This window comes from Chiloscyllium plagiosum, unplaced genomic scaffold (genome assembly GCF_037043375.1).
Source record: "Chiloscyllium plagiosum isolate Xiang-an unplaced genomic scaffold, Cpla_swu_hap1 HiC_scaffold_3, whole genome shotgun sequence".
NCBI lineage: Eukaryota > Metazoa > Chordata > Chondrichthyes > Orectolobiformes > Hemiscylliidae > Chiloscyllium > Chiloscyllium plagiosum.
The window spans coordinates 59,459,008-59,484,748 of record NW_028270141.1 but is presented as its reverse complement, the minus strand read 5'-3'; the positions used below and the strand labels follow the sequence as shown (position 1 = coordinate 59,484,748).

The 25,741-nt window shown below is 39.4% G+C and overlaps 2 protein-coding genes across 2 annotated transcripts in view; one reads left to right on the top strand and one right to left on the bottom strand.

The window, feature by feature from the left end:
* trim54 (tripartite motif containing 54) overlaps positions 1–14,507 on the top strand; it is a 71,219-nt gene extending 56,712 nt beyond the window's left edge. Inside the window, exons 8-10 of the mRNA XM_043682147.2 lie at positions 9,106–9,192; positions 10,669–10,738; positions 12,870–14,507. Coding sequence (XP_043538082.1) covers positions 9,106–9,192; positions 10,669–10,718 — 137 coding nt within the window. The 3' untranslated portion in view covers positions 10,719–10,738; positions 12,870–14,507. The remainder of the gene's footprint in view (positions 1–9,105; positions 9,193–10,668; positions 10,739–12,869) is intronic.
* An 886-nt stretch (positions 14,508–15,393) lies between these two features.
* ucn1 (urocortin 1) overlaps positions 15,394–25,741 on the bottom strand; it is a 41,581-nt gene continuing 31,233 nt past the window's right edge. Inside the window, exon 2 of the mRNA XM_087975972.1 lies at positions 15,394–16,749. Within this exon, the coding sequence (XP_087832098.1) occupies positions 16,224–16,736 (513 nt within the window). The 5' untranslated portion in view covers positions 16,737–16,749 and the 3' untranslated portion in view covers positions 15,394–16,223. The remainder of the gene's footprint in view (positions 16,750–25,741) is intronic.

Here is a 25,741-nt window from a genome sequence, read left to right as displayed (position 1 = left end):
CATTTTATCCCTTAATTGTTTTGAAAATGTAGAGTGAATAAATGTTGTGGCAGGTTTAGAAATGCTAAATAGGCTACATGCTCATACCTGTGCTGATGTGAATTCTCTACAAATGGATGAATGAGAATTAATGACGTATGGGTTTAACAAGTCAATTTCCTTATTGTTTTTAAAGGCACTTATGAGGTTATTCATGTCAAATTGTGACATTTACCTCAGGACTGACATCAACAAATGGGAAAATGTGACCACCACCCTCTGTCTTCCATGGGCCAGCCAAATCTGTATCCAAACAGACAGGTTTCCCTGTATCCCATACCTCCATACTTTCTGAATGAGCCTACCATGGGGAACCTTATCAAACACCTTGCTAAGATCCATGTACGCCATATCCACTGCTCTATATATTAGAATTAGAATCCCTACAGTGTGGAAACAGGCCCTTCGGTGCAACAAGTCCACACCGTACCATCTGAAGAGTAACCCACCCAGGCCCATTCCCTTACCCTATATTTACCCCTGACTAATGCACCTAACCTACACATCCCTGAACACTACGGGTAATTTAAGCATGGCCAAATCACCTAACCTGCACATTTTCTGGACTGTGGGAGGAAACCGGAGCACCCGGAGGAAAACCATACAGCTACGAGGAGAACGTGCAAACTCCATGCAAACAGTTGCCCAAGGCTGGAATCAAACCCGGGTCCCTGGTGCTGTGAAGCAGCAGTGCTAACCACTGAGCCACCATGCCGCCTGCAACATGTCATGTCATATCCTCAAAGAATTCAATAAGGTTTGTGAAGCATGACTTGCTCCTCACAAAACCTTGCTGAGTATTTACAATCCAACTATGGTTTTTCAGGTAATCATAAATCCTGTCTCTCAAAATCCTCTCTAATCCTCTTACATCAGTGCCCACCACTGATGTAAGACTGACTGGTCTGTAATTCCCAGGATTATCCCTATTCCCTTTCTTGAATAACGGAATAACATTTGCCATCTTCCAATCATCTGGCACTACTCCAGTGGATAGTGAGGACTCATGGGTCATCACCAAAGGTGCAGAAATGTCTTCCCTCGCTTTCTGTAGTAACCTAGGGCATATCCCATCTGGCCCAGGGGATTGATCTATCCTCATGTTTTCCAAAACTTTCAGCAGATTCTCCTTAACATCAACCTATTCTAGCATATCAGTCAGTTTCATGCTGTCCTCAGAAATGTCAAGGTCCCTCTTAGTAGTGAATACTGAAGCAAGGTAAGGACCTCCCATACTTCCTCTGACTGCAGGTGCAAGTTCCCTCCACTATCCCTAATCAGTCCTACTCTCACCCTGGCCATCTTCTTTAGATTAGATTAGATTACTTAATTTCCTTAATCCTACCTGCTAAAATTTTTCATGCCCCCTTCTAGCCCTCCTAAGTCCATTCTTTAGTTCCTTCCTGACTACCTTGTAACCCTGTAAAGCCCTGTCTGATCCTTGCCTTCTCAACCTTAGTAAGGTTCCTTCTTCCCGTTGACTAAGTATTCCACATCCCTTGTCACCCAAGGTTCTTTCAATGTACCATCCCTTCCTTGCCTCAGTGGGACAAACCTGTCCAACACTATCAGCAGATGCTTGTTAAACAATCTCCACAATTCTGTTGTGCATTTCCCTGAGAACATCTGTTCCCAATTTAGGTATCCCAGTTCCTGCCTAATAGCATTGTAATACCCCCTCCCCCAATTAAATACTTTCCCATACTGTATGCTCCTATCCCTCTCCATGAGCACTGTAAAGGTCATGGAGTTGTGATGACTATCACCGAGAGATCTGACACCTGGCATAGTTCGTTGCGAAGCACCAAATCTAATATGGCCTCTCCTCTAGTCGGCCTATCTACATATTGCATCAGGAAACCTTCCTGGACACACCTGACAAAAACTGCTCCATCCAAATTATTTTGTAGGTTCCAATCAATATTAGGGAAGTTAAAGTCACCCTGTTACTTCTGTACATTTCCAAAATCTGCCTCCCTAACTACTCCTCAGTGTCTCTGCTGCCATTGGGGGCCTGTAGAAAACTCCCAATAAAGTGATTCCTCCTTTCCTGTTTCTGACTTCCACCCATACTGATTCTGTAGACAAACCCTCCTCTACAATCTCCCTTTCTGCAGCTGTGATATTATCCCTGATTAGCAATGCCACTCCTCCACCTCTTTTACCTCCCCCATTCCTTTTGAAACATCTTAACCATAGAGCATCCAACAACCATTCCTGCCCCTGTGATATCCAAGTCTCCATTAAAGCCACAACATCATAGTTCCAAGTACTGATCCATGCTTTGAGGTTGTCACTCTTATTCCTGATACTACTTGCATTAAAATAAATGCACATCAAACCATCACACTGACTGCAACTTTGCCCTATCAAGTGCCAACCCCTCCTCACAGACTCTCCGCACGCTGTATCTGGTTGTTCACTAACTACTCCATCATATGATCCGTAGCTCAGGTTCCCAAACCCTTGTTAATCTAGTTTAAACCCTCCCAAAGAGCTCTAGCAAACCTCCCACCCAGGATATAGGTGCCCCTCCAGTTCAGGTGCAACTTATCTTTCTTGTATATGTCCTACCTTCCCCAAAATGTATCCCAATGATCCACATATCTGAAGCCCTCCCTCCTACTCCAGCCCTGCAGCCACGTGTTCATCTGCACTCACGCTCTATTCCTAGCTTCACTTGCACATGGCACATGGTAGTGTGAAAAACAGAACTCACTCACAAATCAATCAGCCTGAGACAAAGCCTTGGAAACAAGAACAATTTATTACAACCTTACAAGGACCGGATGCTTCTGCAATCAAGCAGAAAAGCGTGCGAAAACAGAGCCTGTTGGCATTCTTATTCAGTTTACAAGTTGCGGAATCACGCCTCCCTTTTCCCATCCTATCATTAGCCGATTACTTCTTATCTGGCCATCCTGCTGTCCTTGTCTGCATTCTTTGTTCCTTGTTTGTTACAGCTTGTTCTTTTATCCAGTTTCTCTTATCATACTATAAGCTTTATTGTGAAATGCCCTTGCTGCTTCTTTTTGTGGTCAGCTACAACCCTTCAAAGTTATTTTCTAGCTTAAAACTATTTTCTTTAAAAGACCCTCTATATTCATTAAAGTCTTAGTCTTAAGTATGCTACTTACTACAAGAATTCCACGACCGTTTGTATAATGTTCCCCTTCCCCTTCCCCTTCCCCCACTACACCCCCTCCCCCACCTGCAAAAATAATATTTCTAATCTCCCATAGTAGCAATCCTAAAATTACCACTCTGCTCGTCCTGCCTTCCAGCTCCCAACTTTAACTCCCTTTTGTTTTCAGGTCCACCTCACTTTCCCTACCTATGTCATTATTACTGATGTGTACCACAACTTCTGGCTGCTCCCCCTCCCCCTTAAGAATCCTGTGGACTCGATGAGAGACATCCCTGACCCTGGCACCCAGGAGGCAACACATCAGCCGGGAGTCTTGCTCACGACAACAGATTCTCCAGTATATTCTTCTTATGATTGAATCTTGTATCATTATTACTCTCCTATTCTCTTTCCTTCTGAGCCACAGAGCCAGGCTCAATACAAGGCTGCTGTGGGTTTCCCCTGGTAGGTCCTTCCCTCCAACAGTATCCAAAATGGTATACTCATTGTTGAGGGGAACGGCCACAGGGGGTCCCTGCACTGTCTGCCTCTTCCCTTGTAGGGATTGATTGGAATACAGAGGAACCTCGATTATCCAAATATCAATTATCCAAATTTTGGATTATCTGAAGCAGATCTCAAGGTCTCGATAGAAACATTACATCAAAGAGCTGTTTCAACCCTGATTGTATGTTTTGTTTACGGGCACAATGATTAAAAACAAACTTGGCTCACTGCAATGCTGCCAAGAAAAGTCCTGGACAGTCTAGGCACCGTCTACAAATGACTGACCTCCCTCCCTCTCTCTCTCCCTCAGCACTTTCCCTGAAGTTCTACACAGGGAGGGGGTGTGGATGGGAGTGGATGGGGGTGTGGGATTGAGGCGGGTGGGCTGGGGGTGGACAGGGTTGGGGGGGCAGGCGGGATTTGGAGTCAGGTAGGGGGCAGGTGGGGGTTGGGGGTCAGGTTAGAGGGTAGGTGGGGGTTGGGGGTGGGGTGGGGGCTGGTGGGGGGAGTGGTGTTGAACAGCGCAGGGGCCTGGAGCTTGCACTCGGTGTGCTGCAGCCTAGTCTCCTGAATGGGGAGCAGACCTCACAGAAAACTCCGAGCCCCAGAGGAAATCAATTAACCGAATAATCAATTATCCGAACGAAATAGTGCCCGCCCATCTCGATCGGAGAATCTAGGTTCCTCTGTAGTTTGTTTGCACCACAGGGATCTCCGGCAAGTGGGAGACCTTTAAAAGTGAAATAGCTAGAGTTCAAGGTCTATATTTTCCAGTGGGGGTGAAGGCAAGGTTGGCAGAAATAGGAAATTTCGGATGATAAGAGATATTTAGGCGCTGATCAGAAAAAAGTGGGAGGCATGGCTCAGCTACAGGTAGGTTGGATTGAGGGAATCTCTGGAGGTATATAGGAGATACAGGAGTTTACTGAAGAAGGAAATTAGGAGGGCGAAAAGGGGGCTTGAAATAGCCTTGGCTGGGAAGACTAGGATGAATCCAAAGAGGTTCTTTAAGTATATTAAAGGAAAAAGAGTAACTAGAGAGAGAATAGGACCCCTCAAGGACAAAAATGTACATGTATGCATGGAACTGTAGGAGTTGGGCGAGGTCCTCAATGGATATTTATCCTTTGTGTTTACTGTGGAGAAGGAGATGAAGACTTGGGAACTTGTGAAGTTAGTGTTGATATCTTGGGGGCAGTCCATATCACAGGTGTTGGAATGTATGAAGGTAGATAAATCTCCAGGTCCTGACCAGATACATCGAAGAATCCTGCAAGAGGCTCGAGAAGAAATTGTGGGAACCCTGGCTGATATATTTACATCATCGTTAATCAGTCCCGGAAGACTGGAGGGTAGTGAAAGTTTTGCCCTTAATCCAGAAGGGCTACAAAGAAAAACCTGGGAACTATAGATTAGTAAGCTTAACAGGTGAGGTAGTTGAGAAGTTTCTGAGGGATAAGATGTACATGCATTTGGAAAGACAGGGTTTGATTAGGAGAAGTCAGTGTGGCTTTGTGCGTGGGAGATCATTTGTTGATTTCTTTGATGAAGTGACCAGGAAGGTTGATGAGGGCAGGGCTGTAGACATAGTCTATATGAATTTCAGGAAGGCCTTTGATAAGGTTCCACATGCTTGGCTACTCTGGAAGGTTAGATTGCATGGAATCCAGGGGGAGTTGGCAAATTGGATACAAAATTGGCTTGATGGTAGGAAGCAGAGGGTAAAGTTGGAAGGATGCTTGACTGGAGCCGTGTGACTAGTGTACCTCAAGGGATGGTGCTGGGACCATTGCTGTTGTTATCTATATCAGTGATTTGGATGAGAATGTACAAGGCATGATTAGTAAGTTTGCAGGTGACACTAAAATAGACGGTATCATGGACAGTGAGGAAGATTATCAGAAATTGCAGCAGGATCTTGATAAGCTGGGGAAGTGGGTTGAAAAATGGCAAATGGAGTTTAATATAGGTAAGTGTGACATCTTTGAGGAGAAAGTGAGGTCTGCAGATGCTGGAGATCAGAGCTGAAAATGTGTTGCTGGAAAAGCGCAGCAGGTCAGGCAGCATCCAGGGAACAGGAGAATCGACGTTTCGGGCATAAGCCCTTCTTCAGGAATGAAGAAGGGCTTATGCCCGAAACGTCGATTCTCCTGTTCCCCGGATGCTGCCTGACCTGCTGCGCTTTTCCAGCAACACATTTTCAGCTCAAGAGTGACATCTTGCATTTTGGAAAGTCAAATCAAGGTAGGGATTTCATAGTGAATGGCTCAGGCCTGAAGGAATGTAGTGGAACAGAGGGATCTTAAAGTTCAGGTGCACGGTTCTCTGAAAGTGGAGTCACAGGTAGGCAGGGCAGTGAAGAACGCTTTTGGCACACTGGTCTTCATAGACAAGGCACCAAGTATAGAAGTTGGGAAGTTCCGTTGTAGTTGTAAAGGACGTTGGTGTGGCTGCACTTGGAGTATTGTGTTCGGTTTTGGTTACCTTGATGTAGGAAGGATGTTATTAAACTGGAAAGAGTGCAGAAGAAATTTACAAGAATGTTGAGACTCAACAGTCTCAGTTATAGGGAGAGGTTGGACAAGGTAGGACTTCTTTCTTTCGAGTATAGGAGACTGAGGGAGCATTGTATGGAAGTGTGTAAGATCATGAGAGGCATGGATAGGGTGAATTCACTCAATCTTTTTCCCAGGGTTGGGAACTTGAGGACTAGAGAGCGTTGGTTTACGGTTAGAGGGGAAAGTATAAAAGGGAACCTGAGGGGCAGCTTTTTTCACAGGGTGATATGCATATGTAATGAACAGCCAGGTGGGTACATTAAGATATTTAAAAGGCATTTGGACAAATACATGGTTGAGAAATGTTTAGAAGGATATGGGCAAAGTGCAGGGAAAGTTGAGTTTGCGTGGATGGACATTTTGATTGATATGGACCAGTTTGGGCCCAAGGACCTTTCTCCATGCCCTAAGGACTCTGACTCTACTACTACTTAAAAATTGTCATTATTCAAAACATAACGTCACCATGGTCTCAGAGGGCTGCGGACTTGTTAGGGAGAGATGGCTGGTGGCAAGTTCAACCTGTGGGTCAGCATTTCTCAAAAGAGGGGTGAGATCAAGAAAGTGGGACCTTTTGTGGTGACCTTAGACTGTGTGAGAATTGAACCCATGCTATTGGTTTCACTTTACATCACAAACCAGCTGTCCAGACTATCCCCTTTTATTTGTTATTAGGGATGTGGGCATCACTAGCAAAGTGAATTGCCCTTCCTTAATTATCCTTGAGAATATTGTCAACCGCTATCTTGATAATGGAATAGCTAACTTCAGAAGATAATAAGACTGACATGCTGTCAGTCTGAAGTCTCCAAAACTGAGTTAATGTGGCGCGTTTATTTTCCTAAATGCTGTTGGTGAACTAGTTAGGTTTTACAACAGTCTGGTAAGTACATAGTGATGCAAGTTTTAAATTTATCTAAATAACTGAATTTAAACTTCCCTGTTGATATGTTGGAGCTCATTTTTCCAAATTCTTATACCAGTCCTCAGATTTACCAGTCCCATAATATAATTTGGTCTTTGATATCAAGGAAGTTTCAAACAATAGTAAAGTGTTTTCATCCTAAGTTGAACTCAATTCCAAAAGAATCATAAACTGACTCAATTTGAACACTCTTGCTAGAGATTAGCTTTTAACACATAACCATTCCATGCATAAGCAATGACACAGACAGATGAGGTTAAAGAACAATATTTTAAGCAGGATCATCAGAGGAATACCACATCAGGGCAAATTTATAATCTTTAATAATTTCCAAGCCTGTAGCATTGCTGAACTCCAATAACCATTTATTTCTATGTGTATGGTGAGTTTGATTCACCAGCACAATCACAATATTCCAACAATATTCCAACTGAAAAGAAAATGAGTGCACCTAAAGATTGTCACATTTTGGACAACATTATTGTACAACAGAGAGACCTCAAGGAGCTCCAAAACTACCGTGAGGAGGTCAGTCATCCAGATCATCATGTCCTTGAAGATAATATACCTAAGCACAAATTCAAGCCACAAAGTTAACTTGGTGCAACTATCCCAAAAAAAGATTTGACCTGGAGACAGAAAACTATAACAAATATTACTTGTAGAGATTGATGGCATAGGGCCCCTTAAGAAAAGGCTTTTCAGCCCATCAAGTATGCACTAACTCTCCAGACAGCATCCCACACAAGCACAGCCACTTACCCTATCCCCATAACCCAGCATTTACCATGGCTCATCCACCTTTTTTTTAGATTAGATTACTTACCGGAACACCTGGAGGAAACCCACACAGAGAGTTGCCTGAGGCGGGAATTGAACCCGGGTCTCAGGCGCTGTGAGGCAGCAGTGCCACCATGCCGCCCAATTTAGATTACTTACCGTGTGGAAACAGGCCCTTCAGCCCAACAAGTCCACACTGACCCACCGAAGCACAACCCACCCATACCCCACCTAACACTATGGGCAATTTAGCATGTCCAATTCACCTGACCTGCACATCTTTGGACTGTGGGAGGAAACCGGAGCACCCGGAGGAAACCCACGCAGACACGGGGAGAATGTGCAAACTCCACACAGTCAGACGCCTGAGGCGGGAATTGAACCCAGATCTCTGGCGCTGTGAGGCAGCAGTGCTAACCACTGTGCCACCGTGCCGCCCCACCTATTCTGTGTATCTTTTAACTGCGGAAAGAAACTGCAGCATCAGAAGGAAACCCATGCAGACACTTGAAGAATATGGAAACTTAAGACAGCTAATCATCTGAGGCTGGAATTGAACCTGGGTCCCTTGTGCTGTGAGGCAGCAGTGCTAACCATAGAGCCATTGTGTCACATCTCAGCACTTTTTTCTGTGTGTTGAATGAACTATCAGAGGAAGTGGTGGAAGCTGGTACAATTACAACATTTAAAATGCATCTGAATGAATACATGATTAGAAAGGATTTAGAGGGGTCTGGGCCAAGTGCTGGCAAATGGGACTAGATTAATTTAGGATATTTGGCTGGCGTGGACGAGTTGGACCAAAGGGTCAATTTTTGTGCTGTACATCTCTATAACTCCCAGATATGGATGTTGCTGGCTGGACCAGTATTCCTATTTCTAAGCCTATTCCTAGCTGCTGAAATTTCTGTGGCTATAACATGGTTTGGGTTAATGCAAGAAACATTTCAAGCAGATATACTTTTGAGTGAAATTTTTCAGAATGGTAGTCTCAAGCTTCCTAATTTTGAAACAGATTTGTTTGACTTTGCTTGTAAATACATTACAATTTAAGACACCATAGTAGCCGGTAATGCTTGTGACTCATGTGAACTCAGAAGTTGGCGTTAATGATCTGAATGCATCAAGTCTGAGCTTTTTAATGAATTCCTTTTATGTTTATTGTACAGATTACCAGGGAGAAGAAGAGGAAGAAGTAGAGGAAGAAGAGATAGAGGAAGGTGGAGGAGCAGAAGAAGATGGAGAGACAACTGATGGTGAGCAATTAGAAGTGGTAACAATTGAGTCTCCAGCTTCTTCTTCATTATTTTCATCTTATTTCCAATCATTAGACCTCAGGCTATAAGAATCAGGGCTTTTGACAAAAATCAATGTAATATGATTATGTAATAGTTACATCAAATTATGTAAGTTAGCTGAATATCAATACTTATTTGTTGACTTTCCGGAATTGGAAGGACCACACAGATGAATTTTATTTAAAACCACCAAACTTGATACTTGTTGATGCAAACAAACTGCCAGAAAAGAAGAATATTACAATTATGACCACTCAGCGATGAAATTATTGAAGCTCACTTATTGGGGTGGGTTTTCAGATATCTCAATACTTGATAGTGTTATTAAGATATAATCATAGAATTCCTACAGAGATACTTCAGTTTTACAAGTGATTAGCTTCTTTAAACTGATCTATGCATGTAATAAGCGCTCCTTGTACTTTCAAGTTGTCACTTCATCACATGAGTAATGTACAAGAGGTTTTTTTTTAAACTGGTAGAGAATATAAATTATTTTGAAATTAGTTCCTGTCTCTCTGTGAAATAATGTGCTGGATATTGAAAGCCTTGCAAAACCAGAAACTTGAAGTTCAATGTCTAACAATTGAAGGACCACCATTAAGGTACTACACCATTGATTAAACTGAAATCTCTTCCCCCGAAGTGAAGTTGTTTTTACAACATAGATTGAGTGAGAGATTACCCAACATAACATTTTGTGTAAAGTTAAAACACTTCAATGATATAATTGATGAATTCCACAAACAGGTGCTGTGTGGACCTTGCCATTCTAGTGATTTGGCACATTCAGTAGCTACAACTGTTACTTTTTGATATCCAATTAGGATTATTTTCTATTTTATAAATATGAATGAAAACTAATTTTACCAGCTTAAATGTGTATATTCTCATACATTGCCTCCATTATCAGCAAACTGGAGTCCAGAAGAATGCTGTGACATTCACCCGGTCAAAGTTATTTCTTCTTGTCAAAACAGCTTGAAAAAGTCATTATTTTTCCAACATCTGCATCCCCAAAGTAATGGCTAAATGAAATCAACCACCAAAAAATTGCTTAGAAAGATCTGAAAGTCTCGTAAATAGACAAAGAAACTTGAAAAATTTTCATTAAGATACTATACCATCAACTAAAGTCTAATTTGGTGAAGCGACACACATGTAACTTTTAGCAAAATCATTCGAAGAAACAGAGTGTTTGTCTTTGAATCCTAAATATCTGATAAGTGTACATTGTAGTTTGTCCTTTCGCACAAACTTTCAGCATAATAGATGTGGTGGAACAAACAATTCTTAAACATAACAGGTCCATTAAAATAAATTGCAAACTGAAAATCCTTTGACCAGTATCTAAATTGCATGTCATCTCCTTTTTAAAATCACACCTAAAATTCTATTTGCAACTGACCAGTTGTCTCTCTTTTGTTTTTGTAGGTGAATTACCCACTCCATTGCATTCTGCTGGAACAGGCCTAACATTTTGAATGGCAATGATCAGCATCAGGTATAAGATAATTATTGATAAGGAAGCGTTACTGACCTGTATTCTGACATATATAATCAATCCTGCAGTCTGCAAATAAGTGAGAGAAGTGCTTGACCTCAATTATAAGACCCTCTCCCAAGGTTTAACTAGAATGACCACACATGCTTCCTGAATGGCAAAATACCTGCTAAAAAACAGATGTTAGCTTAATCCCTTACTCAATCTCTGAGATTCTGAGGGAGAATATGTTGCCCTTACAATATCACTACGTTGTCTAGGACTGCACGGTGGCACAGTGGTTAGCACTGCTGCCTCACAGCGCCAGAGACCCAGGTTCAATTCCCACCTCAGGCGACTGACTGTGTGGAGTTTGCACGTTCTCCCTGTGTCTGCGTGGGTTTCCTCCGGGTGTTCCGATTTCCTCCCACAGTCCAAAGATGTGCAGGTCAGGTGAATTGGCCATGCTAAATTGCCCGTAGTGTTAGGTAAAGGGTAAATGTAGGGGTATGGGTGGGTTGCGCTTCGGCAGGGCGGTGTGGACCTGTTGGTCCGAATGGCCTGTTTCCACACTGTAAGTAATCTAATCTAATAACATGTGCATTTATATGTCTCACTTGTGTAATATGCTGGAACGAACTGGGTGCAGTTAATTTGCTTAGAACTCTTACTGCACATTCAGCAAGATTTTGTCATGCTGTTCAGAATATAACTCTTTAGTATTTTCCACATCAACTGACTGAATCTGGTCACAGAAAGACTGTAATTTGCCTCATTGTGATTCACAGTATGGCCAAATAGTAGTATCTGCACTTCCTTGTAGTTTGTTGCCCTTAAAGTGCTTTTGATGATTAGAGAATCTTAGATAGTATATTATTGCAGTTTTCATTCTTCCCACATGTTCTTACTCTACTCTTCAAAACTTGAAGTTTGAAAGTAAAACATGGATCTCCATTTTTGTAATCTAACTCTTTAGCTATCTACTTCTTTTTGCCTCATACATAGGCTATCTGTTTTCTGATTGATGTTGATGATCGTCAATGTTCAAAAACAACAGACCTCTGAAACTCTTTTTGAATCAGTAGCTTCTCAACTGTAAAGTTTTTTCTGATCCAAATCCTGATCCAGAGTTCTATTTTAGGGCCTTATGCAGACATTAAAGTAAGAAAGTGTATCTCCTAAGTTAACGTTCAAAATGACATTTTTTGAGTCATTCAATAAATAATTAAGTTTTCAAAAGTTTTATTGTTTGCTTGTTTGTATCTTCAATACAGTCCTGTGAACAATTATATCAGCTATTACTCTCTATTGGGGTCTCGTGGTACAATGGTCACGTCCCTATCTCTAAGCCAACATGTGGAGGTGCCGGTGTTGTACTAGGTTGGACAAGGTCAAAAATCACACGAGATCCGGTTATTGTCCAATAGGTTTATTTGAAAACACAAGATTTTTTTTATCTGAGCCAAGAGTCCCAGGTTCAATTCATACCTGCTGCAGAGGTGTATAGTAACATCTCTACACAGGCTGATCAAGAAAAATAGGCAAAAGTGAGGACTGCAGGTGCTGGAAATCAGAATCTAGATTACAGTGGTGCTGGAAAAGCACAACAGGTCAGGCAGAATCCGAAGAGCAGGAAAATCGATGTTTCGGGCAAAAGCTCTTCATCAGGAATGATGAAGGACTTTTGCCCGAAATGTCGATTTTCTTGCTCCTCGGATGCTGCCTGACCTGTTGTGCTTTTCCAGCACCACTCTAATCTAGATTCTGATTAGGAGATATATCTATTCTGTCTTTATTAGGGGTTCTTGTGGTTCAATGATAGTCTCCATACCTTTGAGCCAGGAGGCCAAGTTACATTCCCACCTGAACCAGAGGTATGTAATAATATCTTTGAACAGGTTAATTAAAAATTATCAATTCTCTCTTTATTCCGTAACGTTAATATCTCTATCTACATTGCAATTAACCTTTTCACAAGAATTTAAATTGCAGCTTTATTTCTTTCTTAGTTTATAATCTTACAGCATACACCCTAACTGTCTCCTTATCAGACTCTAAATTATTTCATCAAGGCAAAAGTTTTGAGATTCACTGGCCTTCTAACAACAAGAACAAGTACAAGTATGTAATATTTTATTCTTCTTACCCACAGATCAACATTGAAAATAAATGAAGAAAAAGAGGACAAAACTCATGAAACGACTTACAGATGGATGCTAGGAAATGATTTATTCAAAAATAATTTATTGTTTAGGTTCTGAATGAAGATTGATATTTGCCAGTTAGCAGTAAAGTTATTTATTCACAGTTTTGTTTGCTGATCATAACTATGTGAAGAAATTAACAGTTTTGCAGCTTCGCAATTTGACAAATACTTCTGTTTTTTTAAGTCGTGTAATAAAGTTTAGATATAGCTTTAAATGTTAGAAAGATATTAATGTGTTCCTATTATAATGTTGGGCCTTTGAAAAAATATTTGGCTACTATGCTTGTAAAAGCCTGTGCATAATTCAGCTAGCTTAGAATTTTTAAACAGCTACATTATGGCTGAATGCAAAAACAGAAATTGCTGGAGAAACTCACTAGTTCCGGCAGCATCTGTGAAGATAATACAGAGTCAACATTTCAGGTCAAGTAAAGCTTCATTAGAAGTTCTGATGAAGAATCACTGGATCCAAAATGTACACTCTGTTTCTCTCCACAGATGCCATCAGACCTGCTGAGTTTCTCCAGCAATTATTTGTTTTATTTTATAGTTGAATGTTGTTATTTCCTTCATTATAATTTGTTAAACTAATTTGTTGCCATTTTATTGCAGATTGACATGTGTAAAATAAAGTACAAATGTATAGTAAAATTATGGAGTTTCATCCCCCTTTGGTCAAGAGGCAAACAAACTACAAATGATTCTTGACATGGCATTATAGAAAAGTAGCAAGATAAGAAATTCATAAAGAAAAGTAAAACAGAAGATGATTCCGCGGAAAGAAGGATTCTTTTAAATCATTACTGCTTCACTGACCTTGCCATTATGTTGTTTATGGGATGAAGATGGACAGGAGCAAATGTGATAGTTCTGAATGATATTACTATGTTGGTCCTTCGCTGAAATTATTTTAAATTACAGAACTTCTTGTAAATACAGACATAATGACTGGCAAAGCAATAACTGAAATCTTCAAAACAGTATGGATCATTGGTTACAGTCATTAAATTGATTATATCTCATGTAATACAGTTTTTGTCACTTTAGTTTGTCATTGACTGCAAATTAAGTCAATTTTCATTTTACTGTTTGCATATATCTGACAATATAACTCTTCTTCAATGTTGATTGATGATAATATTTCGTTTTAAAATTTTATACACAGGGATGGCACAGTGGCTCAGTGGTTAGAACTGCTGCCTCAGCACCATGGACTCTGGTTTGATTCCAGCCTCGGGTGATTGTCTGTGTGGTGTTTGCACATTCTCCCCGTGTTTACACCTGGGTTTCCTCCAGGTGCTCCGGTTTCCTCCCACAATCCAAAGATGTGCTTTGGCCATGCTAAATCACCTATAGTGTTCAAGGACATGTAGGTTAGGTGCATTAGTCAGGGGTAAATGTAGAGTAATAGGGTGGGATACTCTTTGGAGGGTTGGTGTGGACTTGTTGAGCTGAAGGACCTGTTTCCACAATGTCTGGATTCTACACTTGAGTGAATTGTTCTTGGAATGGAAGCCACAGAATCAAGAAGCAGCTATGTCATTTAATGATGAACCGGTAATTAAAATTCTTGCATTCTGAATACAAGTTTTACTTTGTTTTATTTATATCATCATTGATTAATTATTAATTGCAGTTTTGAAACAGTGACTCAAATTTATAATCTATTTTAAGTGCAGTTTCTAAAATATATATGAATTTATTTTCTAAAATATAGGTTAGCATTCTAATGAATGTTTTATGTGTGACGCACAAGGTATTATTATACCTATTTTGCAACTGTTTTCTCTCTGTCTCTCTCTCTAATATATATACACACACACACACACATAACATCCCCATCATTTATGAAATTTTACACAACCTACTTTCTTTAACCATTTTCCATAGATTATGTATAATGATTATAATTCTGAAGTGTAAACTGAATGCCATGCACTAGAGGAAGATATTGATCAAATACAACGTGAAAAAACAGTTAAGGTTTGGATCCACTATTTTACAGGGTCTGCTGCATCGTAAATTAAACGTTAATTCAAATATTGTAAAATTTATAACAGTTCCACTTAAAGCTGTCTGCATGGGTTTACTCAGAATGCTCCAGTTTCCTCCCACGGTCACAAAAATGTGCAGATTGGGGGGAATCGGCCATACTAAATTGCCCATAGTGTCCAAGGATGGCAGGATAGGCGGATTAACTTTGGGAAATGCAGGGTTACAAGGATGTGGGGGGGTGGGGGGGAAGAGTCTGAGTGAGATGCCCTTTGGAGAGGCAATCTAGACTCAATGGGCTGAATGTCCTGCTTCCACACTGTAGGGATTCTATAATATCGATAGTGTTAAAATACATAAGTTGGCAGCACATTTAATAAAATTGGAAATGATACAGATGGATGTGAAAGGATGAAAAGCACATTTGAGACAGATTCCACATCATGGGGCCCTCTTGTAGCATTCCCTACTCCTGGAACAGAAGGCCCAGGTTCAAGTTCCACCTCTTCTAGAGGTGTGTAATAACATCGCTGAACAGGTTGATTAGAAAATAGATTAAATAAAGTCTTTGCATCACAATGTATTTTGATGCAGGCCTTTTGAAATATATCTGGTAGTAGCCAACATAAAATACACACTGTATTTAGCTTATGAATATTAAGAATAATTTATTGGAGGATTCTTCTTTGCAGAAGTAAAGCATATTTAATATTGTTCATGTTAGAACTAGAATATATGTTATAAAAAAGGCCAATGAATGAAGTAATATCAATTTAACCTCCCCAAATCTAAAAGAATCTATTTTCCATATTTGTGTGTACAAAGTGAACTTGGAAGGTATTATCCACAAGACAATTTCTAATTTGTACTTTATTAATTCTGCTCCAATTCTAAATTCAGATAGTAATCAAACTATCAGCTATTTGTAAAACATCTAGTTTTGAATTTATTGTTTAAACATAATCATGTAACAGAATCCAGAAATGCAGCTCAATGACCTCAGTCCCTTTACAACCATTATACAGTTTTTTCAGACTAAACAAAGTGTTGAATCAAAATAATATTTTAAAATCATTTTTATTACAAAATATAAATGACAAAATTATTTCATGATGAGCAATTATTTCATGAATATTCTATTTATTTGGTAAGTTTGAATTGAACATTACTTTCAGATTTACAGGAGTTTCATGAGACAGATTTGGTTAGTGCATCTTTTAGTGACTTTGAGGGAATCCATGTGATGAATATCAAAGCATAAACTCTTAATTTGATGACAGAATGAGCTTATTACAGATTCTAAATTCATCACTTCCCAATTGTCTCCATAATTTTACGATTGTTATCTGCCTGCATCCATTGATTTTCATTCTTGGCAATTTCAATCATTTCCCTCAAGATATGAAATGTGAGATCCAAGGAATTGGGTGGGTCAACGGGCCTCTTGGAGCGTCCTGCGAAGGCTGCTACCATATCTTGGTCAATTTCTTGGGTGGGCATGAGGTTTTCTGCATTTAAGGAAGGTTCACGAAGGAAACGACCGGCTTCTTTAGCAAAGATATCTTTCAACATCTGCAGGTAACCTGGAGGTAGGTGGGAGTACATCAGCATGTACTTGGGATTTTTCTCAAAAGATTGGAGTAACTTTTCCTTCAGGATGTAGGAAAGGGATTGGTCATTCTCTTCATTAGTAGCTGTGTTGATATTAGGATCATAAATTTTGTCGAAGACACTCAGATCTACAGCACGACAAACAGCTGGAAGGGTGCGAGTGCCAAGTAGTAAACAGGCTGAAAGGAAAATCAGAGGAGTTGGTGTCATGCTGGATGGTGATCTGCAAATAAAGGCATAAGAATTTAAATTAAACACAACCTGATGCGACAAAAAAATCGAGTAAAGCAACACCTTGTTTTAATGGTCAAGAATATCACACATTTAATTGCATTTTATTGCAACTTGTAACTTATTTTAATATTCCACTGTAAAGCATGTGGAATAAAAAATGGAGTAATACCTTGGACTAAGAAGTAAGATGATAGCTAACAGTAATATTATAAATATCTGAAAACTTTGTTGGTTTCAGATGCTTCTTGGTTAGTGTACGGCTGATGGAAAGAAATGATCGACTTGCTTGGGTTGTTTTCTGCTGCTTACTCATACCTTATTAGTACTTTGTTACCTTTGATTGGTTATATAATTAATTATGGACTTCACGAGCCAAGCTGAAATGAGGAATGATCTTTTATTCTAATACACACTATTACTATGCCATAAGGTATGTTTTGTACTAGAGAGCTAACCCATGCATCCTGACTGCACTAAACAGTTCAAAGACAACTAATACCTAGAATGGTTGGATTCTAGGTATTATGAGGAAAAAATTGGAAAAGTTAGGCTTGTGTCTGCTGAAGAATGAGAGGCCACTTGAATGAAACATATAAGATCTTGAGGGTCTTGATTGGGTGGATATGAAGAGGATGTTTTCACTTATGGGAGATTTAGGGGCACCATTTGAAAAGCAGGGGTAATCCTTTAAGATGAATAAGGAGAAATTATGATTTGGAGATGCCGGTGTTGGATTGGGGTGTACAAAGTTAAAAATCACAACACCAGGTTATAGTCCAACCGGTATAATTGGAAGTACTAGCTTTCAGAGCGCCGCTCCTTCATCAGGTGGTTGTGGAGGACACAATTTATAGCAAAAGTTTACAGTGTGATGTAACTGAAATTATACATTGATTGTTTGTTGAGTCTTTCATCTGTTCGAGTACCATGATAGTTTCACTTCTTTCATGTGTAAATCACAAAACCTTTTTTTTAAAAAAGTTACATTAGCAGGTTAACTGTAACAATTGGTGTTAGCCAGATATTATGTTGAAGATGTTAGCCCCCGTGTTCTCTGTGCCATAATGTTTAGACTAATTCTAATCTAAAAAGTGAGATAACAGAGTCTTACATGAATTCTTGCAGTTTTTGAGCAAAGTACAATGTAATTCTGCAAGTACAAATTCACCCCACAAACGTATATGTATGCATGTGGGTCGTGTTTGTGTGTGTGTGTCTGTCTGGGGTGGGGGGTTGTGAGTGTGAGAGAGTGTATATGTGCGTGTATGTGAATGTAGAGTGTCTTAAGTCTGTGAGAGGATGCATGTGTGTGTGTCTGTAAGGGTGAATGTGTGGAGAAATTATTTACTCACAGAGTAAATACAAATTCACCCCACACGGTGGGAACGGTGGCTCAGTGGTTAGTACTGCTGTCTTACAGCATCCAGGTTCGATTCCAGCCTCGGGCGACTGTCCGTGTGGAGTTTGCACATTCTCCCTGTGTCTGCATGGGTTTCCTCCGGGTGCTCCAGTTTCCTCCCACAGTCCAAAGGTGTGCAAGTCAGGTGAATTGGCCATGCTAAATTGCCCATAGCGTAAGGTACTTTAGCCAGAGGGGAAATGGGTCTGGGTGAGTTACTCTTCGGAGGGTTGGTGTGGACCGGTTTTCGCCAAAGGGCCTGTTTCCACACTGTAGGGAATCTAATCTAATCAGAGGATTGTGACTCTTTGGAGCTCTGATTCCACAGAAAGAGAGTAGGTAGATTCTAGGTAAGCCTAGAAGTGCATTAATCAGATCAGCAATGATTTTACTTAACAGTGAAGTAGGCAGAAGAGGCAGGAATGCAATACTTCAGTTACTGATTTATATGTATGTTTGTAAGGAATTTTTATGCTATCAGCATTTTCTGTTCGTGATTACAATTACGTCTTGGCAAATTTGTAAGTAGGAGAAAATTCACTGCCTATAAATTAAGTGAGATGTTTTAGAATCAACTTTTTGTTCTCTGCCAAAATAAAACTTGCAAACTATACTCATCGGTTTGCCAATAAATGTAATTTTGACTATGTTGATTTAACTGTTTGCAATCATTTTGTTTAAATGTGCATATTCTTTAAGAGTATGGAATTTAAAAATACCATGTTCACTGCATTCATTTTTTGCAATCCACTTTAGATAGCATTGATTTTCAATGTATACCCATTGTCCTAAGTACATGCTGACATGACAGAATTTTTAACACTCACGGGAGTTGTAAGGATTTGTGTGTATACACTCCATCTATGGAAAATGCTTGCATTGTTTACAAGACAGGACCAAAGCATAATATTTACATGATTAAATTTATAATTACTTCTATGACAAAGTAAAACAAACAAATGAAAAACAAAAAATTTACAGCAGAAAAGAAACAATAGGTTTTGAGTAGGACCCTTCATTAGGGCCAGGTTTGATGAAGGGGATTCACCTAACACAAATCATAATTTTCTTTCAGATATCGAGTAACATGTTTTTAGACTATTTTTCATGACACTTAATTTTGATTCACTGTCTTTCCATCCTTCAATAATACATAAAATGGCCATCACCATAAAAGAGTGGAAAAAAAAGAGCTGACTTGGATAACATATATCAACTTATAATCTCAGTAGAAATTCTTTCAAATGAATTGAATGCAATTGCAAAAACATATAAAAGGCAATTGTATATTTAAATATATAACTATTTTATAAATCAATGTAAAATATTGAATTTGTCTTGTAAAAGTCTCCTTGAGCACATTTTGCACTAAAACGTTAAGTCAAAACACACAAACAATATCCTGAAGTAAATTTCACAAAACATTCGTGGAAATATCCAGAGGTTTTAATAGCAATATCAAGGGAAAGCCACAAAGAAAACTCTATGTAATACAATTGACGATTTGGGGACGCTGTTTCTAAATGGCAAATTTTTAAAATGTGTATTGGCTGTCATACAATTATATCACCAACACCTTAAGCGCTGTGTCTAAAGTGCCATTTTTCTATAATGTGGCTTTGCACAAGAATGCAACCACTGCATCACAGAAGAACTACCTGTATTGGACAAACTTGTCAGAAGGTTATGAAGGAACCAAATTGTGCAATGTTGGAAAAATTTACATATATTCTGCAGATGCTAACATCTATAGGAAGGACGGGCTGTAATATTTGCATTAATCATCACTGCAAGTATGATAAAAGTTTGAGAGCAGTGGGCTGCATTATTTAATACTACAGATACATAATTGTGAGGTAGTGATGGTGGAGTGATAAGAAAGACCTTGACTCACTGTAGTCATGGGTCAATCAAATCTATCAACCTGGGCAGCGGCTGTCATTCATTAGGGTTGTTTGTCTGATCCAATAACACACATTGGGAATTTTTGCAAAGTACTACAAGCACTGTTAGGATAAATGAACCTTCCAAGCACCTCTCGGGAACTATTTCTTTATCTTTTGCAGCTCTATTAAGAGATAACGTATGTCTTGTAATCCCACACACCTCACTAAATCCAGTAGCAAGTTAGTAATGAAAGTTGGAATGTTGATTTGTAAAGGTCAAATCTTGTCAAATTACAGAAATCCCGATTCTCTTTATTTCAAAGTTTAAATATCATGACAGACTACAAACTATGTTAACAGTTATGTTATCAATTTATGCATTGTAGTGGTTCTCATATGATCATTATAAATTTATGTTAGCCACTTATGTATGTGACATAGATATCTTTGTATAGATTCCAGACATTGCTGATTGAAAGAATATCGTTGGTGAGTGACTGCAAAGCCATCATAGTGGCAGAGCTGGGCCTATTCTTATCCAACAATGTCACTGAGAAGAACAGCTCCTCATTAAGCTTATTCATCTAAGAAAATATAAAACTGTGTACAAAGTTTCAGAATCCTACATTTAATCTTGGCAATGCAAACTACTTAACTTCACAGTTAAGCTTGAAGAGTATTTAAAAAGCAAGTCAAGTTGGGGAAAATACCAAGAGTCTACAAGAAATTAGATGACAGCTGGAAATTTGAAAAATACAAACAAATTGAGTTCATATAAATGCACTGTACGACATCTATAAAGATAAAAAGGATGCCAAAATGTTTAGTATTAATAAGATGAAAATGATTAACAGTTGAACTGGAAACAATTTTGAGTATTAGAAGAGTTTGCAATTGATGCAACAAATTACAGCAGTAAAGAAAAACCAGCATAATTATAGTGTAAGGCCAGTATCTTTTTGTATCTTTTCATATTTTGACACAATGAAGTGGGAAAACATGTAAACCATGGAGAGTCAAGAAACTAGTCAAAGCTATTTAAAAGAAAAGCTAGGATGGTTTAGAGAGGTCTAGTGGTTATGGCACTGAATTGTCAAACCAGAGGTACTTGACAAATTGTGATGTTGAAGCCATTTCACATAGCAATAAGTGGGCTTATACCAGAAAAAAGATTCATGAACATTTTGTTTAAAGAACAATTAAATTGTTGCTAAGGAAAGGCAGGACAAAGTAATGCAGTAATACTATGCATAGAATGTACCACCAACCTGTAATACCAATTTAAGATCACATTGTTTACAATTTACAATCTGTTGGTTTTAAAGACATGTCATGAAAATAATCACCAGTACATTCAAAAATATAAACACTTTAGGCCAGGGAGCGGACAAGCATAGCCAGTCAACTCTATAAAATTGATGGAACATAACCAATTCCAGGTTGTATAAAAAGCAAAATATTGTGAATACTGGAAATCTGAAACAAACAGAAAATTATGGGGTAGGGTGGCAGCATCTGTGGAGAAAGAAATAGAGTTAGTGTTTGGAGGCCACTCTGACTCTTCCTCAGAACTGAAAGGGATTGTAAAATGGTATTTTGTACATTTTTTGACAGAGGCAGAGGAAGACAGAGGGGAACAGATGGCAATAGGGTTAGGGGATGGGTCTTGGTGGGATACTCTTTCAGAGGGTCGGTGTGGACTAGTTGGGCCAAATGGCCTGCTTCCACACTGTAGGGATTCTATGATTCTGTGGAGTTCCAGTGCAAAAGACAATGTGGTTTTTAATTGAGGTGAAAGAGAACTAAAGATGTAAAATTGGCACAAATGAAGGCACAAAAAGGGACAAAATGGGTACTCTCTTCTGAGAGAAGAGTAAACAAGACCAAAATAATACAGGGTCATGGTGGGGAGGGAGAGGGTGCAGGAGCAGAGATTGTAATATCATAATATTGAATTCCACAAATACAGATAGAGGCTTGGAGTCTGTAAATTGCCTAAAGTGAGATGTTGCTCCTCAAGCATGTGTTATGCTTCAGGTTTGTCTCTCAAGTCATATACTATATTAACATGGGCATATTTTGTGTGGAATCACCCCAGCCTGAATGATGTGGGTGAGAAATTTGGGTGAGATGTCAAGCAAGGTGGCATGGTGGCTCAGTGGTTAGCACTGTTACCTCACAGCACCAGGGACCTGGGTTCAGTTCCACCCTTGAGCAACTTTCTGTGTGGAGTTTGCATGCTCTCCCTGTGTCTGCATGGGTTTTGCCCATTGCTCCGATTTCCTCACATGGTCCAAAGATGTGCAAGTTCGGTGGATTGGCTATGCTAAATTGCCTATTGTGTTCATGAATGTGTCGGTTAGGTGCATTCGCCATGGGAAATGTAGGCTTACAGGGAAAAGGGAGAGGGATGGGTCTGTGTGCGATATTCTTAAGAGGGTCAGCATGGACTTTTTGGGCCAAATCACACTGTATGGATTCTATGGAAGGCCATTCTCAACATCAAAACCAAAATGTTGTATTTTCCAACAAGGTCCTGGATATTGAAATCAGATTCCTGGACATTGAAATGAGTTTCTCACTTGCGAGTTGTGAGATGCCTATTCACATGGAATATTACTCTTTATCACTCATTTATTAATTAATCTCACCTCCTATGTAATCTCCTATTCTCCCATTCACAAATTAATAACTATGTGTAGAAGTCTTGACTTGAAAGAGAAGGTGCATGTCAACACCAGTTTACAGTTTGGTCTTCCAGACCTCAATCTTGGATACCCCATACCAACATCTCTGAGCACAGTCCATAGGCAAAACACATTTCTTTCAGAAGACAGGAATGTCAGCCTCAGAACTGTTTAGCTCCAGAAATTCTAGGTGTAGACAAGAAAATATAGATCCTCTTCTATGTAATAAAAAAGTTTTTATTTTACTGCTTTTTGTTTACTGCTTGGGTGGTTGAGGGTATTTGTGAAAATTCCTCAGTTGAGATTGGTTGTTTGGCAGCCTGATGACATCACTGCTTCTCCATGCTGGAAATGCCCAGTTAAGAAGAATGCAGCAAGTTGTTGTTCCACTCTCCATTGATGTTGGTGGAATTCTCACCAGAGAGATTGCTAAATTTCTGATAGACTTACCTTGTGGCTCGCCATAAGCACCCTCACTGTGCTGCTGATATGAAATTTCAGGTTGTTGTTGTTTTCATTATGGGTGAGCCTGTGTCATTTATAACCTAAGGACTTTCCTAAAATGGAGCACCAAAAGCTTCCTACCTAATGGGCGATCTGTTTGCTCAGTTGGCTGGATCTGGAAATGTGTTGCTGGAAAAGCGCAGCAGGTCAGGCAGCATCCAGGGAACAGGAGAATCGACGTTTCGGGCATAAGCCCTTCTTCAGGAATCCAGGCTGGATGGCTGGTTTACAATCAGTGACATCTAACAGACATCCAATGGATTGAAGTTAACATAATGGACTCTCCTCCTTAATCTCTTCATCTCATCTGGTGACTTTATCTTTATTGTTTTTAGAAAATGAACTTTTTTGCTTTGCTAAAGAATGCTATGCCCCTAGTACTGAATCCTACAAAACGATATGTCAATATTATGGCTAATGCATATCAATTAATGATTAATTAGAATTTAATGACGTCCAAAGAACACCATTCCTAATCCCTTCTATTCTGAACAATTCCTATTAATCCTAACCATATTTTTTCACCAACTTTCCATCCTCGCTCTTTGTATACATTTCCTTTTTACGCCCTGAAGTTTACTTAAATAATAAGCTTTTTATAAATCACCTTTTGAAAACCTATATATATTAACAAATCTTCTTGATAAATGTATAGATTTTTAAAAGCTCATGAGTTTTATCTTGAAAAACGTATTCCAAATATTTGTTAAAATTTGACGCTAGACTATATCGTCTATATTTTTCTACACAAAATGTTTGTTTACTATCTCTTTCGTAATGAGATTTTCTCTTTCCCAGTATTTCAATACTTCACCACTGATTGCAAAGTTCAGCTGATGTTCATTTTTTATTTGATTTGCTAAAAATAGCATTGCCTGAACTCAAAAATAATTAAATGATGCCACTCTATTCTTATCAGTGATCGTATTTAACAATTCTTACTTGATCTTCAGATTGTGACTTGTTCTGGGCTTCAGATGGCAGAGCTACTCTTGTTTTCTGTCTGTTTGTCTACCCAACAGTGCTTATGCATTTCTCTTTCTTCAATATTCACAAGAAGCAGCGGCAGTGTTTCCTGTCAGTAAAACTTGCAGTCTTTCTGTTTACTTGAAATTTGGGTCTCAAGAAAGCATCTCCTTTCCTTTACAAAATAAACAAGTTTAACAGGTCTAGCTTAGCGAAGCAGGAACTCTCACTGTGTCTATTTGCAATAAACTTTGCATTTTGCAGATAGTCACAGAGTCATAGAGATGTACAGCATGGAAACAGACCCTTCAGTCCAACTCGTCCATGCCGACCAGATATCCCAACCCAATCTAGTCCCACCTGCCAGCACCCGGCCCATATCTCTCCAAACCCTTCCTATTCATATACCCATCCAAATGCCTTTTAAATGTTGTAATTGTACTAGTCTCCATCACTTCCTCTGGCAGTTCATTCCATACACGTACCACCCTCTGTGTGAAAACGTTGCTCTTTGGGTCTCTTTTATATCCTTCCCTTCTTACCCTAAACCTTTCCCCTCTAGTTCTGGACTCGCCCACTCCAGGGAAAAGACTTTGTCTATTTATCTTATCCATGCCTCTCATAATTTTGTATTTTCTATAAGATCACCCCTCAGCTTCCAAGGCTCCAGGGAAAACAGCCCCAGCCTGTTCAGCTTCTCCTTATAGCTCAAATCCTCCAACCCTGGTGACATCCTTGTAAGTCTGAACCCTTTCAAGTTTCACAACATCTTTCCTATAGGAAGGAGACCAGAATTGCATGCAATATTCCAACAGTGGCCTAACCAATGTCCTGTACAGCCGCAACATGACCTCCCAACCCCTGTACTCAATACTCTGACCAATAAATGAAAGCATACCAAACGCCTTCTTCACTATCCTATCTACCCGCGACTCCACTTTCAAGGAGCTATGAACCTGCACAAGGGTTCAGTTTTAGTCTTACCTTTTACTCTTGTGATGTTACAAGGATAATAAAAAGACAAAACTAAATACTCTGTCTGACTGCAACCAGCAATCATACAAAGTAATTAATTTAATAGCTCACACTGAAGTGAATATATACCTGGTAACCATTACAGAGATGTGGTTGCAGGATGACAAGGATTGCTCACGCATATTGAGGGGTATATGATATTCAATTAAATAGGAAGCTAGATAAAGGTAGTAGCATTCTTAATCAAAGATGCAATAGTTAGAGTTGACTTTGGTTTAGGAGATCAGGTTGCAGACAGTTTGGGTGGAGATGAGGAATAGTAAGGAAAGGAATCACTAGTAGGAATGTGCTTCCAGCCCTCTAACCACAGGATGAAGTATACAAGGAGGCATATTGGGTGCTTGTGATAAAGGAACAGCAATAATCACTGGTGATTTTAATCAAAATATTTAATCAACATACTTCATTAACATAGCGAGTAAATTCAGATTGTCAATGAAAAGTTCATAGACTGCCTTCGAGATAGTTTCTTGGAAGAGTATGCTGTGGATCCAAGCAGACAGC